Below are 16,846 nucleotides of genomic sequence, written 5' to 3' on the forward strand. Positions count from 1 at the left end.
AATCATGTAATGAAGAATTTTAAGGTTTCATCAAATTCCATTCAGCAGTTTCCTTGAGGAAATGTGGATTAGAACTGGGGATCGGACAAATGGACAAACAGACACAGTGATTACTTATACCTTCCACTTTTCAAGCCGGGGTATAAAAAAGTAACTTGTTTCGCACTTCTAGAACCTGTGAAAACCCTAAATGGTAGATTAATATTGGAATATGATAATATTTGGCCTTTGATTTTTCGACTCTTTTTACTTCTCTTCTCCATACTCTAACCTCAAAAGCATGTTTTTCAACATTGTCGGCATTCCAATGGGAAAAAATTGTGCTCCACTACTCACTGACCTATTCATTCACTCTTATGAGGCTAAATTTAAAGAAGCTGATCTTATCCAAAACAAGGGACATTGTTTAGCCAGATCCTTAAGATTTCAGTTCACACTACAATCTTAGTTTTGGGGATTTTATACATTGCATCTACCCTCGAGAACTTAGGATATAGACACTACAGAAACTATGAAGTCAACCTATGCTTGCCTTACTTGTGTGGAGAATCTGGTGCATGCTCTCAGTTTTTAGTGGTGTCTGGGTTGCTCATTTACTTTTGCATGTGTTGTTCATTTTATTTTATTTTATTTTATGTTCTTTGTTGAGCCTGTTTTCCCTATTTAGTCTTTATCCTTGGAATATATATTTTATTACTACTTGAATCAGGATTCCCTTGATTACTCTTTAATACGCCTTTCTTCAAGATGGAACATATTATGGGTAATTATTGTATGCGCATCCTTCCCTCCATCTGTGAATCATACACTTCCCACAATAACCTAAAAAACACTTCCATTTTAAAGTATAGATCCTAGATCATAAAAAATGAAGAATTTTCCATTTTAGGACTATAACACAATGCTTCCACAAATGACCATGAAACACTAGTGAATTGTTCATTTCTATTGATGTAAGATTTATTTTAAATCTCTAATTAGGTTGGAGTTGTAGTTGTATTACAACTTAATTATTACAAAGAGTAATCAAGGCAACCATGATTCTAGTGGAAATCAGAAGAATGTAATCCAAGGACAAAAACCAGACATGGAAAACAGACAAACACAACATAGAACACAAAATAACTAAAATAATACATGCATATTAACAAAGCAAATGAGCAACTGGGACTCCACTAAAAACTGGGAGCATGAACCAGGTGCACCAGTAGGGTAAGCATCCTGTTTTTCTAGAAACACCCGTCAAGTTGCTCATAAAAAGTTGTCCGGGGTAGACAAAAGAGGAGAAGAAAACTATGACAATTTGAACAAATCAGTTTTCATGGTGCAGATGGATACACCATAACAATCCACTAGTTCATGATGACAACCATGAAATTTCTGTGGTGATGACTTCAATCTTAAAACCATTTAAACTTAAAACCATTTAAATGAAAATATAGGACTTTCAAGTACATGTACAAGCTGAAACAAGTTTATGAATCTTGAAGATCTTTATAAAAACAAGAAAAATCAGGCATGTAAAAGAGAAACTGAAGAAGATCAAAAGCTGCAGTACTCTTTGATGGTTAAATCTTGACAAAAAAATAAGAATTTATGGAACAGACATGCACCAGTGCACCTGGTCCATGCTCCAAGTTTTTAGTGGAATCCAAGTTGCCCATTTCCTTTTGTTATTTTGTACGTACGATTTTAGTTACTTCATGTTCTTTGTTGTGTATGTCTGTTTTCCATGTCTGGTCTTTGTCCCTGGATTACATTCTTTTGATTACTGGTATAACCTTGGTTCCCTTGATTATTCTTTCATGCAAACATATGGATAGCAGTAGGACATAATGCCAAAATTCCTTTCATAGTTAAGGGTGTCATACATAAGAATTATAAGGTGTACAGCATATCATTATCATATGAATCAACATGATATGATTAACATGTGTTTCAGTTAACATATGGTTATTGCATGATTATCATATATTACCAAGTCATATGACTATCATAGGTAAGTCATCATAAGTTGATAATCATATCAAGCACTTTTGGCTATATGTTTCTGCGTTTCATTTTTACCAAATAGATAATTTTAGTTCCTCCAGTGTTATAATACATATTGATGTTTATTATCACATCTCACACTTGTAATTTAATGTTGGGTTGCAAGCTAAACAGAGGTTTATGAGGTTTTAAATGTAATGGAAAATAGGTATGTCTTATAAATCTTCTTTGAGGAAGAAATGTATTGGCCCAAAGTTTCTTTGACACGTATATAGAGACATAGCAAAATCAAAAATGAAACATTTCTATGATAACCTAGCCATATATGTACATATATCACAACATACTTATAAAAGAAATAACATTATTTTTGTAATAAAAACTGTTCAATAAATTCTTTTTGGTCATCTTCTGTCTTTTTCAAAGCATCATGTTGTATTCGTAATCTGGAATGACAAAAAAGCTTTATTAAAGAATAGGCTCATTTGGGGCCTACACTATTGTTATATTTTGGTTTTAGGCAATAACTGGTTACAATGGAAGTTGAAGTAATCTCTTTTAAAATATCTAAATGTCAGTAAATTGCTGACATATGCTGCAAGGAACTTTGTGCTTTAAAAGAGTAATCAAGGGAACCAAGGTTATAGCGGTAATCAAAAGAATATAATCCAGGGACAAAGACCAGACATGGAAAACAGACATACACAACAAAGAACATAAAGTAACTAAAATAATACATGCAAAGTAACAAAAGTAAATGAGCAACTCGGACTCCACTAAAAACTGGGAGCATGGACCAGGTGCACCAGTAGGGTGAGCATCCTCTGCTTTTCTAGAAACACCCGCCAAGTTGCTCATAAAAAGTCAAGTCCGGGTAGACATACAAGGAAAGAAAAACTATGACCCGTTGAATAAATCAGTTTTCATGGTGCAGATGGATACACCATAACAATCAATGAGTTCATGATGACGACCATAAAACTTCTGTAGTGATGACTCCAATCTTGTAGCAATTGAAGCCTATTTGTTAAAGTTCTAGCGCAATACATAAAGTCTGCGTAGTTTCAGCAAGCTCTGGCATAATGTATGAGTTGTGAAATGAACACTCCATGTGCAGGTGCGGAAGGGATGTTGCCACAGATGAAAGGAAAGTTGAAAATTCTGAATGAAAAGTCATCATGGTTGTCGTAAAGTTTGGTCAATAGTTTTCCTTTACCATCAATTTCTAAGTGTAGGTCAAGATGTGAGGCTGACTTCACAGTGTCTGTAGTATCCTTTATTTCAAGTTCTTTTGGGTAAATGCAATGTATCAAATCTCCGAAATTAGGATTGTTTAAAGATAATATGTCATCTATATAGCGAAAACTGAGATTGAAGGATCTAGTCGAACGATAGTCTTTCTTTCTGATCAGATCAGCTATAAAGTCAGCCTCATAAGAGTGAAGGAATAGGTCAGCAAGTAAAGGAGCACAATTTGTTCCCATTGGAATGCCGACTGCTTGTTGAAAAACATGTCCACCACACTGGACAAATATATTTGTATCTAGGTGTACCATCTTTTTTGGAAAAACAACGATGTATAATGTTTTTAAGTCGGGATTTTAACTGAGTATGGGGAATAGAAGTATACTGAGTTGAAAAATCATAGGTTTTAATGCTATTATATTCAGATATTAGTCTTGAACTAATTGTCTCCAAAAGATCTTTCGAATTTTTCAGGATCCACACTGAATTAATACCACTACGGGAGTAACAAGTGTTGTGGTAGGACCACAGACACTCTTTGACAGTTGTGAGTATAGAAGTTAAAAGTTTTGAAAGAAGTTTGGTGGTACATTTTGCAGATCCATGAAACATTGTTTGTATGGATTCTTGTGGAGTTTAGGAATCCAGTACACAGACGTTAAATCACAATCATCGTCCTTGGTAGAGAGACCAAAAGAGGATAGCACAGATTTATGGTTTTCCACAATCTCTTCTTTGGAGAGTGTAGTAGCAGTATAGGTCTTATTACTGCTATTATTTTCTACGTCTACCTCTGATAATAAACATTGGATGTAAAACGTTTTGCAGACAAAAACAATGTTGTTTTGGGCTTTGTCAGCTGGTACAACAACCTATTTGTCATGTATAATAGACAATGTTTTTGCTAAATCGGGGTCTTTAAAAACTGGTGTAGCCTTGGCACTCATTGACCCACTTAAAACTTTCATTCCTTTCAAAATTAAAGACCTCACGGCCTTTAACCACTCTGACAGAGGATCAATGTCTGCTTGTTCTCGTTTTATTCATTTTCTTGCATAGTCCTCATAGTCCTTAAAAGTCATCAATACTTAAATAACACAGGTAGTCAATCAAAAGAGCCTAAAGACCAGAACATTCCTCACCATGGTCCTGTAAAATGCATTAATCAATGGATCTGACTGGATGTAATATGATAAGATGCACCCACATATAATTTTATATCTACAGTTAATATTTCTATACCTTTCTAGTTGCATTTTCTTTTCTGTAATTAAAGCTTGTAACTGTTGTTGTTGAGCTTCTCTCTGTTTTGCTATTGATTTAAGTAAATTTCTGGAACCAATAGCCTACAATAATAATCTTCTCATTAATAAAACAAACAATTAAGAAAATAAATATTTCATAAGATAAACCCTTAACAGAGGGAGCAAATATGGACACAGCATAAAAGCTAGTTACAGCTCTGAATTTTGACTGTGATAATTTTTGTCAGAATGGAGTGGTTAAATACCACGGTGGATATCCGTTACAGATACTTTTCGGTCAATTTACGTTCCGTCATTTCTTTTTGCACAGGAAACAAGTATTTTCAGCGTTACACGAGGTAAGTTACACCAACCTGCTAAAAAAACAAAATATTAAAAGATTTATTCAAATATCAAGTTTTCAGGTATTCCACGGAACTTTTGAATATTTTTAGCATAAATTGTTTTTAAATTTTAAGTGTGTATTTTCCAGGTTTTTTCACGGCAAGCTTTTTAACATTCATAGCGTACCTCAAAATCTGAACTGAATATCTTCTACATTCAATTTTTTTGGTTTAATCAAATATGGTGAAACAAAAACACACTCCATAGCTTAATATACCACTCTTCCACATTTCAACACTAAAGTTCAGGAAAAATAAGCAACTATTGTGAGAAATAAGATGATTTCTGTCTATTTGAAGAGGGAACGGACTTCAATGCTTCAGGAATAGGAATCTTTACGATTCCTCATTTCAGCGGGGAAGTACATATTAGTATGTGTATATGTCCTAGCTTATTTCTTTGTAAATTGTATATAGAATGGAATAGAATAGAATAAACTTTATTTGTCAATCTGAATCAAGGCGCCCCGAAGGACAACAAAATCAAACACAATGATTACAATGATTATCGAAAAAAAAAAACAATGTCATAGCTTATTCTTTTGTAAATATTTTTTTTGGCATAATTTTAGTAAGTCTGGAGTATCATGAACACAGACAAAAATTAAGCAAAATTAGTGCTCACATTTCTTAATTATTTCAAAAACAACCCGCATTTATATTTGTTCATGAAGATTTTAAAATCATTCCTGTACGGAGGCGTATTGGGGTCATGCATAAAAATATCATCTCGTCACGGCAAGTTCTATCTCGCTGCTGCGAGTTATTATTAACCTGATCGTTTAATGAATAGTTCAATGTATACATAGCGCGGATTTAGATGGGGCCCCTAAAAAATCAAATTTTTATTTACCAAAAATGACTAACATATCAAAAACAGCCTTTAAATCCTGAAATCCCAGAAGCTTCCACCCTCCCCCCCCCCCTCACCCATGGACCTTTGGGAAATTTAAGCGGTCCTCAGTCACCTCAATCCATTCCCAGACCCCTCACCAAATGCTCACACCCCTAATGGAAAAATCCTAGATCCTCTGTAACTCACCGCGACAAGATTGTACCTCGCCGTGTCAAGATAATGACTTGCCGTGGCAGGATAATTACGCGCGGCGGCGAGATAGTAACTCGCTTTGACGGGATAATAACTCGCCACGGCAAGATAGTAGATAGTAACTCGCCTTGGCAGGATAGTAACTCTCCGCGGCGAGATAATATTTGTAAACTTGTATGTCCCTAATATGCCTCCGTATACCTGTCGACTGGACCTACCAGAATTTTCAATAAAGAAAATTAAAGATTATACATCCTATCGGCCATAAAATGTTGAAAATAATCGTTCTATTGCCGTATTGATTTTGATTATGTAAATTACATGTGATAATAACTCGCCGCAACAATTTATTACAACTTCATTTTTTTTTTCTCAACATCATAATCACATTCTTAACGGTCTCTGACCATGCTGACTGCAATGCAAGTTGTTCATACCAATATATTTTAACTAAGCATGATCCTATGGCAAGCAAAAATGGACAAAAAGGCTAATTTACTATCATAGAAATTAATTTCTAATATTAGATTTTAACAAAACTGTATTGTCCTAAGGTATCTTCCTACCAAATAGAAAAGTCTTGCAAACTGTTAAAGTCAACAGACCGTGACTGCAGGGGTATAGACATAAAACGTGTGCAAAACTGAAACAATATTATCCTAAAGTATCTTCCTACCAAGTATCATTGACCTAGCACAAGTACTTGATGCTAAACAGATCTGAGAAAAAAAACTTAACAATTGTGAACGCTGCCAACGAAGCAGGAATCCGCATACCTTTGTCTCGCTTTCGTCGCAGGCGAGACAAAAAAGATTAAAATAATTTTTAATATTAAGAAATGATTTTGTAATATCAAAAAAATATAAATTTCTAGTGTTATTTTCTTCTTTTTTATTAATATTAAAAATGAAAATTTTAATATTAGAAAGTGATTCTTTATATTAAAAAAATAATTTTTAATATTAAAAAAATATTTTCTTATATTAAAAAAAGGTTTTCAAATATAAAATGAGATTTTCTAAGACCAAAATATTAATATTTTTAATTTATGATACATTATTTTAAGGAAATATCCTTTTTGTCTTGATTGGCTTGCCGTACAATCCAAATTGCCTTTCTATAATTTCTGTACCAAAAGCAGTGATATTTTTTCATTAATTAAGTGTGATTTGAGCTGTTATTGCTCTTTTAAAATGCAATTAATCTAAAAAAATCCGTTGCTAGAAAAATCGGATAGATTCCTGTTCCATGATATATGAATATTTCATCGATCGAAACGAGTCCATTCCCCTGCCAAATTTATTTTCTTCAAGTTTTCGTAGTATCACAATATCTTCTTATTTCAATTGTTCGTTTTTGGCATCCTAATTGTGTTTTTATTGAAATAAGTTTGCAATTGCGTCACCTTTAATTAAGTATTTTCTATAATTTACAAAATTGAGGAAGCCGGGATCACATTGAGGACTGACAAGCATCATTGTCTTGCAAGAAAATGTCATTTCCTTTTTAGTGAAAAAAAATGAACTCAGTCAGTTTTAAGGCTCAAGATATAAAGTGTTCCGTAGTGCAATAAAAATAAACAAACTATACCTCTGGTAGTTTCCTTTGTTCGAATCATCATCACTACTCGGCGATGACATGTCCACTTGTGCATCAAAAGTCCGTTCCTTGTGCAAAAAGAAATGACGGAACGTAAATTGACCGAAAAAGTATCCTTAACGGATATCCACTGTGAATACAATGCATTTGCAATTAGACTCATAAAAGACAACATTGACAGACAAACGGATGGATGAACAATGTGATTTCTATATACCAAAATTTTAGGAGCTTACATTAATAGAAATAAACGATGCATGAGAACTGCTGCAAGCATTTTTGAGAAATTGTGCAAATATGGGAAACCCACCTTAACTTGAACATGTAAAATTACGAAATAACAAAAGATAGCTTACATCAATAAAAAAAAAATCATTTCCAAGAGTTTTATAATTGATTGATTGATTGTCGGGGTTTAACGTCCGAGCAGCAATATTTCAGCTATTATGAAAATCAGTGTAAGCACTCTCAAGTAAAAAACCAAAAGCAGCAAAATCTTTCTTTTTCATGCAAAAAGTCCCATACTGAAACCTAAAATTTAAAATCAGGGTTTTATAAAAATTACAAGGGAACATACATCAACATTCATAAACGATTGTACAAAATTTCATGAAAATTGCTGCATTTTTTGTTGTGTTATAGTCCTATAATAGAAAACGGTTTAATCCTGTTTTCCAACTTTTAATCCTTCCAATTAACAATTAGTTAAAAAACACAAAGGGTTTACTGACCATAAAATTGTATAGTCTTTTTCATGAATATAGGAATTATATCTATGTTTTGTGTGGAAATAAATTAATAAATATTAAATCAGGATTATATCCTTATATTCTCTCTGTTTATGCGAAAATAAATTTTCAATTCAAAATGTATGTATACATTTCAGTGTATGTATGTAAATGAAGACTAATTTCCTTCTATGTTTATCATGTAAAAAATCATAAGTAAATATTAAGTCAAGACTAAATATTTATTTTTTATCATCATGATATCAGATCATTCAATTCAATATTGAGTCAACAAATAACAAAATAACTGACAATTTTATGATATATCATAACAATAATCAATATGAAGAATACAATCACTGAATATTTGTATTCTAATTTTACAAAGTCAATTAATCAAAGTGCACTAGATGGGAAGATGCGTCTGGGTAGGCTGTCACACCGATGAGTCCTCATTGGAATGTGTCTTAACGTAGCTGAAGTCTGGTGACAACAACTTTGTTTCTGTGTCTCTTTGGTGAGTGAACTTCTCCTGCAGCTTATTGGATGATGGTATATTCTGTCACGGCTTGCATTTGCAGAAGTTCAATAATTCCATAGATGTCAGGGTGGGTGCGGTGGACTTTCTTCTTGATTTTGTTGTGTCATCCTTCTAAGTGATTTGTAGTATGAGGTCCTCCTGTCTGGTAGTGGTTCCAGGTGCTGCAGAACAATTGGTAAAACTGTGCTCGTCGAACAAGTTGGCTGATGTCATTATTCTCCTTGTAGTATGTCTGTAGTCCGCATTTCTGAGTCTTTCGCCAGAAAAGTTTAGTAAAATGGAAAAAGCAACCTTTTATAGTAATTCTCGGGAAGACGGTGCATGCTACTTTCTTGGTAGCTGTCTCGTAAATTGTGTAAAGGGTGTCTGGATGAAGTTGCAGTTGATGTTGTTGAGCACTGAATCTGACATGGCTGAATAGGCAGGTGTATATGGTCTCATCTTTTCCTGGAAGCAGAGCGAAAACTAGTGGGTACATGGATCTACCATGGCATGGATTGTGTAAAGCTGGTGGTAGAGAAATGGGCAAGAGAAAAATGTTCCGCACAGAAGATAGTATTGGCAGCAGTAAGATGTATCAGATTGTCTGTAGTGGTAAAGATCAGTATTTGTGGGAAGATGTTGTCAGAGGGAAGAAGGAACTGGTTTCCAGCAGTAGTTCGGCACCAATTTTCTTGTAAGTCGATGTTGGCAGTTGTTTTTGGAAGGCGGGATATATTGAGTGGCCTTTGCTTATACAGTGCTGTCTTGCATGAGTAGTATGTAGGAAGTTGCTCAGCAACTTGTCTTGTCTTGTGTTGTCCTCATAAATTGTTGGTATTGGAATGCCCTCTGCCTTAGCTCGTTGCTTCATTTTCTGAATAATTTTATGACCTCAAGTCGTTAGGTTGATTATGTTGATGGTTGTGCAGTGGTCCCAATTTTACTATATGTTTCTCCTGTGTGTTTACCTTTACTGGACATGCTGTGATGGCATAACCCCCATAAACCCTATTGTTGCATTTGTTTTTGACAATGTATCGATGATCTCCCAGGACTTAACTTTCTCTACCAAACTTATTTTGAACATACTGAATTTGAAGGTTTGTCATTCTTGGATTGAATGATTTTGAAAAGAAAACTAATCCATTTCTAAAATAATAATTGGTGAGAAATGTTCAACTTTGACATTAATTGCAGCTTGGGTAAGCTGCAACTCTTTTACTTCAAATATTTAAATCAGAATAGTGTAGCTTGGATGGAGACTCTAATTAGTAACTGTCAGTAATTAAGCTTGGGTACTAAACCGTGTCATCCTGGTTTGCCCACTTTTAATTAATTGTATAAATAAACATAAGGGGTTATGTTGTTTTAACAATTAAAGTCTGTTTCTGAATTGTAGTATATATTTACCTGTATTTTACCAGTAATATCTTGTAAAAATCCTATAATTTACTATTGAATGAAGTGAAATATAAACATTTTCATAATAAATCTTTTGCAGACTCTTTAGAAATATGCTCAATTTTAATTTGTAAAATTTATACAATTTTGATGAAATACCTTAAAAATCCTAAAATATGATTTTGATGAAATATTTTTGAATATGTTCTTGTTTTATTATTATCTATATATATTGTAGTGCTTCATATATTTTGTTTTTAACATATGTATCTTTAATTTTGTTTCCATAATATAAATATGCATTATATGTGCTATTATATGTCTGATATGCAATATATTAGTTAAGATTACTTTCAATGCTGTTGCAGTCAAAATCAATTGTTAAAATTAATTGTATTTGACTTAAAATGAATTAAATATTAAAGTATATAAAGATATGTTATTCATCTTTTTTTATATATTTATACATTAAAAATAAACTATACAGTTAAACAAAAAATCCTCTATATATATATACAAAGAAACATACATATATAACACCTTTCTATTTAGAACAGACTATAAAATTATATGATCAGTAAACCCTTTGTCTTTTTTGTTTATTTAACTAATTGGTAATTGGTATAATTAAATGTGGGCAAACCAGGATTAAACCTACTAAACAATTACAATTTGGAAAAAAAACAGATAATTAATAAAAACAGGTATATAAAAATGCCTGATGTACATGTATTTTCATTGGACTAAATGTGAGCTAATTTCAACTATTAATCAGGTCATCAATTCCCTCAAAATCTACCATTTGGTAACTTTGACAGTAAAATTAACCTATTAACTACGTGATTTCCCTACTGTTTTGGAGAAGAAGCCTGGGTCCCATGTGATTGGGAAGAGCATGAAAATTGTGATTTTGAGAAATAATGTATATACAAGGGTAAGGATTTCATACAGTATTCAAAAATAATTAAAAATTGAAAATCTTGATGAGGACCATTACAGTTTTCATTGAAGTCTTTAAGGTGTTCTCTGGATGATAAATTTGATACAGTACAGTGGAGAGACATTTTAAACAAGTACAAATCCATCATGTATGATGTTTCAGGTTACAATTGGGAATACTGAAATTTGGTGCATATTTCTTTTAAGGAATGAGGCCAAAATAATGGATGCGAAATCACTGTAACTGGTTAAATTAGAACAGATATACATCACTGTCAGAACATCTGTCCTATTTTGTGCAGTATAAAATGCCTTTCAATTTAAAGAACTGAGACTTACTACATTTGTATACATGTATCTAACTTAACTTGCAAGGAGTTGTACACATTCTAAACTCAAGAAGAACACAGCTAAAGGTTCCTTACCTAGCAAAGAATGTTCTAATTGACCCACAAACCTCAGACAAGAATATGTCAGGTTCAACAGTACATCTTCCCTATATTGTATAATCAGTTAAAGTGTTGCAGAAATCAATCACTGACACACTGGCACAGAGATACTTAAGACCCTGTTTTCACAAAAGCCAAAGGAAAAAAAATAGGAAAGGTTTCTTTTAGATGTTTAACAATAAAATATACCAGTCAACCTTTCCTTTTTGATTACCTTCATTTTTTCCTTCTCTACCTCTTTAGACACGTTATCCACTACTTCAATAAATGTGCCTACAATTTTCTGAAAGTCTCCTATCTCTGAAATTAAAAAAAATGTTTGCTTGAATTTTGTAATCTAAATTTAAGCATTTAATTAAGAGATGGGGTGTTCATGTCCATTTTTTATAATAATATATGTAATCAGTAATCATTGAATCTAATCATTTGTAATTGATAACTTAGAAAATATTATGTTTTGCAGGGCACAGCTTGATATGACAGCAATGGTGAAATCCTGAACAATTGGGACAAAAAGGTACACAACACTGATGTTTGAATTATTATGAAATGTTTTATACAGAATAAGTTTCTGGCACAGAATGAAAGTGTTAAAAAAATAGCATTTCCCTGATCTGACCTGATAATGTCTATAATTTAATACACCACCCACTGAGTGTAAGCAGCAACAATTTTCTCTTTTAAGATACTCTATTCAAAAGTGTTAAGGTACTTCTTTAGATTGATTTTGAATGAGTTGCCACTGGCTTGATTATGTAAATGTTTGGGTAACTTATTCCACAAGACAGACCCAGAATGTATGAATGAATGTCTGAAAAGTTCAGTTTTAATTTTTGGGATTATCAAATGTCCTTGTTCAGCATTTCTTAGTGAATAAGGTTTGTTTCTTGAAACATAGTTAAACTTTTCTGATATGTAGCTTGGTGCTTCCCCATCGAGAGATTTATAGATTAATAGGTATTTGTGATATTTAATCCTTGTTTCTACTTTCATGATTCCTAATTTTTTGAACAAGGGTTCTGATGGAGAAAAGGGTTCAGCATCTAGAATGAGGTGGACAGCCCGTTTTTGGAGAATTTTGTCTAATCCTTCAGAGCCACAGCCACTCCATACAGTACAACAGTAGTCAATAAGTGGAAGAATGTACCCATTATAGAAAGTTTTTCTCATTTCAATGTTCAGATATTTCTTAATCTTTGCTAGGATATACAATCTTGATGAAATATTCCAGCATATATGATCAACATGACATTTCCAGCTTAGAGTATCATCAATTTTTACACCAAGGAGTTTTTCACATGATGAAAATTTTAAAGTTTATCATTAGCTATTGAGGAGGGTATATCAACATTTGACAGTTTTTGTCTTGTTCCAATAATCATACACTTAGTTTTATTAGGATTGATAAACATACAGTTATTTCTACACCAGTTTTCAACTTTTCTTAGATCATCTTGCACATCCTGTTGTAATAAATTAATATTTTTCTCAGATTTGTGTATGGTTGTATCATCAGCATACATATCAACATTTGTATTATGCATGTCAAGAGGAAGATCATTAATAAATATAACAAATAAAAGCGGTCCAAGTATGGAACCCTGAGGAACGCCAAAGCTAATAGGTTTTTTTTATGAGAAAGTGTTTAAAATATTTACTTGCTGCTTTCTATCCTTTAAGTAGGACTTAAAGAATTGCACAGTACTGTCATTTACACCATAGATCATTAGTTTTTTACAAAGTATATCATGATCAACAACATCAAAAGCCTTTTTAAAGTCTACAAATATAGCAAGATTTATGTTTCCATCATTCATCTTACATAGCCATTTATCTACAATATTCACAAGAGCAGTTTGGCAGGAGTGTTTAGGTCTAAGTCCAGACTGAGCTGGATGTAAAAATTCCCATTGAGATAAATATTCATACAAGTGATTAGATATATGTCGTTCAATTATTTTTGATAATGAAGGAAGTATTGAAATAGGTCTGTAATTTGATACTAAATCTTTCCGACCACTCTTATAAACAGGAGTTCCGTTTGCAATCTTTAGTGAATGTGGAAATATGCCTGAATCAATCATACGATTATATATATAAGTAAGACTTTGTGAAAATCATGGTTTTGCACAATTATCTGGTTTCTTAAATTCTCAATACAAGATGTGAGATAATCATTGAAAACATTAGTTGTTTGCTCTTTGTCTACTACTTTTTCCCCACTTTCAAGTTTCAGTTCCTTTGGTGTACATTCATGTTAAGTATTGTTTCAATACATTCAAGAGGAAGATTTCCAAAGTTAGTTATGTAAAATTTGGGAAAACAATCATTTCAGGACCTATAATAACTCATTCATCCATCAACAGATCTTTCTGAAAATTTCCACATACATGTAGGTCCATCCTGTCATGCTTGACAATTTTACTACCTGCCAGACTTTAGCTGAACTCACCTGTTTTTGAGTTCTTTTTCAAAATTCTGTAATTTGATCCCTATGGTCTATTTTTAGTCATGGCTGCCATGTTTTTAGCAAATCAAAAATCCCCACAAAAGTTCTATTGAGGATAGCCTAGGAAACATGTCATTCATACTAAGTTTTGTTCTTTTTGGTCAGGTAGTGTCAGAGCAGAAATTTTTTTAAAATAATAGCATCAAGAATAGTGAAAAAAGTGGAAAAGTGGGGCTCCAAAATGGCTTAACAGATTATTACCAAAAATTAACCACAGTCAAGTGATAGCAATAGCTCACTTGGCCTTGAGCCAGGTGAGCTAAACCAAGAAACATTAGAGACGGTCAATCCTTTATTAGTTTATCAATCAGGGGGAGATCAAGATTTTTTTTTTAAGAAATAAATATTATAAAATGTACTAGTCACGTCTAACACAGCACCTTTGTTCCTTAATTTTTCCCTCAATAAATGGTTCTGTTTCAGACAGTTACCATTTCCATTTTGTCTTGCAAATGCCAAGTAATAAGAGAGTACAAACCAGGTGCAGACTGAAGGGCTTGGTGAAATTATCAGATAATAGCGAGCACTGTGAAGAGGTGTGAGCTCTATGGTTATTATATGTACTACATGTATCTAATTTTCCTTAAGGTTCCCCAATATACTAACAAAAAAAGAGTCATGTCCTGGAAGTAACAAAAAGTGACTGTCCTTACAGAGAAAATTCATCTTTTCTATAAATCAAAAAAATAAAAATATATAGGTTAAGACTGCGCTTCAACAAAAATAGCTTTATCTTTTCTGATATTGTTAGAGTCTTTTCTTTTTTTTGACTTATTAAAAGAAGTGAATATGATGTGGTTTTAAAAAGTTCAGGAAAAACGTGGATGTACATATGTGTATCTCCGCTGTTCCACTGTTCTGTTGTCAAGAACCTAAACGTGGATGTACGTATGAGTATCTCCACTGTTCCACTGTTGCTGTAATCAAGAACCAAACCCACCTCAGAAAAAATATGATTCTGATTGTATCATCCAAATCGAAGCATAGCTTTTCTTAGATATGAAAGACAATCGCTTTCTTTTTGGAATTTTCAGCTATCTGAATTTTGTTTACATCACATGATATGTGTAAAATACTCCCACCATCCATTGCGCACTATAATATTTCCAGTATCTGCACAAATTAATCTAGTTGACACGCTTGAACTGAAAAGGATGTTGCTAGAGATGCCTTTAAGCGTTAAAAATTGTAAAGTATGGCAAAGTGCTACCAAGTCTTCGAGCATTTTGAAAGCGAAGAGAAAAAGAGGGAGGCTGGTGGCTGGGATCCTTTTTGAAAAAAAAAAAAAGACAATAAATGTTCAAAATTTTAGGAAAAACATTTTTGTTCATTCATTGTAAAAAAAAAAATTCCCCACTATATAACAAACAGACTTTCAAATAAAAATACTGATTTCCCTTGCTGCTTTTACTTTTCTTACTAGTCTTGCAGATGGTACAAGTATGGTACAGCTCACGGTGCTCGCTGATATAGGCAATGCCTACTCCATATTATTATAGGACATAATTTTTACACTCCCAAAGGCAGCCTTTATGGTAGTATTATCAACTTGGTTCTATATACTTATGGCAAGAAAAAACATCAATATCCCTTTTGTACCTTCATTTTCAGGAGCTGAAAAACAGCATAATGGCAGCTTCATTTGAGTATAGCTGATTATATGCGAATGAGAGCCAAACCAGTCTCGGAAAATATTCGCTACTTTCGATAATTAAATACAAATCAAATCATAGTTTTCCAAGACAGGGTTGGCCATGAGTCTGGAGTATGGCCCCCAGATGTTTACGAAAATTAAGTAATCAATATTACCCAAATTCTCGGGTCATAAAATTGCAAAACGATAACGAAAGAAAATAATCGAAAAAAGGAAAATTGAAGCAAAACAATTCCATAAAATGAATCAAATCATAATAAAAACATAATTAAAATATACATATCAAAACAGCATGAAGTGAAACTAAATTGAATAAAAAAAAGAAATATTTAAAGATGTTAAATTATAAGAACCATAATATTTACCCCTGCCAGACAATTTGACCCAAAGACATTTCGGACCATTACAACCAATAATTCCTTATGAATGCCAAACATTTTGACCAATAGACATATCAGACCATGACAATTAGTATAATGCTTTAAGATACATGTATATATCATTACAAAATTTACCATATTTGAAGGTTATAATTATGTTATATCAAATCAGAGCTGACAAAAATTATCAAAGTTGTTTTTAATTAATGTTTCTTTGGGAGTGTTAAATGGTTCACCTTCATCATATTATTTTAATTGTTGGTTTAAATTAATTTTTTTCAGATGTAACAAAGACATTTTCTGCATTACCATGAAGGCATGATCTTTGATTCTAAATTAATTTTTTTTAAAATGGGTTAATTTTGGCTCTAGTCAGTCTAGAGTTAATGAATTCGGTAACCATTACCAAATAACTTAATGAATTTTTAGTTCTTTCTTAACTGCTATACTATACTATACTACTACTAGTCTATAGACTATATTTTTTATAGTAGTAGCGCCCTGTTATTGTTAACCTACTATCAACAAACTCTCGACATTCCTCTTTTAGTTCCTGTGTCTGTTGTGCTACTTCGGGTTCGAGAACACGAATTTTGTTAATTTCATCAAAATGTAGGCCAGCTCTGGCAAGAGCTTCATCTGCCATATCTAAACAAGAAAGGAATGGAGGAATGTCAAGGAAGCTTTCAAAGTTAAACTGAATTTTAAATATGACAGCTGTATTCGTCTCT

The 16,846-nt window shown here is 32.8% G+C and overlaps 1 protein-coding gene across 2 annotated transcripts; it reads right to left on the minus strand.

The window, feature by feature from the left end:
* Positions 1–2,280: 2,280 nt before the first annotated feature.
* Positions 2,281–16,815, minus strand: LOC148606885 (intraflagellar transport protein 20 homolog). Of its 2 annotated transcripts, XR_015915129.1 has the most exons (5): positions 16,635–16,815; positions 11,787–11,872; positions 7,524–7,600; positions 4,480–4,583; positions 2,281–2,438 (listed from the first exon to the last, which is right to left on the minus strand). XR_015915129.1 is itself a non-coding variant. In XM_088545049.1 (4 exons), the coding sequence occupies exons 1-4, from the start codon at positions 16,759–16,761 to the stop codon at positions 2,357–2,359; spliced, it is 399 nt and encodes a 132-aa protein (XP_088401175.1). In that variant the 5' UTR covers positions 16,762–16,812; the 3' UTR covers positions 2,281–2,356. The 2 variants fall into 2 exon arrangements, 1 of the variants encoding a protein (XP_088401175.1); XM_088545049.1 differs by lacking the exon at positions 7,524–7,600 and having other exon boundaries at positions 16,635–16,812.
* Positions 16,816–16,846: the final 31 nt, after the last annotated feature.

The sequence above is a fragment of the Perna viridis genome, chromosome 9 (genome assembly GCF_037379345.1).
Source record: "Perna viridis isolate PV_CMFRI_1.1 ecotype Kerala chromosome 9, ASM3737934v1, whole genome shotgun sequence".
Classification (NCBI taxonomy): domain Eukaryota; kingdom Metazoa; phylum Mollusca; class Bivalvia; order Mytilida; family Mytilidae; genus Perna; species Perna viridis.

Coding starts and splice junctions, on each gene's coding strand:
- LOC148606885 (XM_088545049.1), bottom strand. CDS start 16,761: ATGGCAGATGAAGCTCTTGCCAGAGCTGGCCTACATTTTGATGAAATT. Junction 4,584..11,786: donor TAGAGAAGGAAAAAATGAAG/GTAATCAAAAAG, acceptor TTATTATTGTAG/GCTATTGGTTCCAGAAATTT. Junction 2,439..4,479: donor AAGAAAATGCAACTAGAAAG/GTATAGAAATAT, acceptor TTGTCATTCCAG/ATTACGAATACAACATGATG.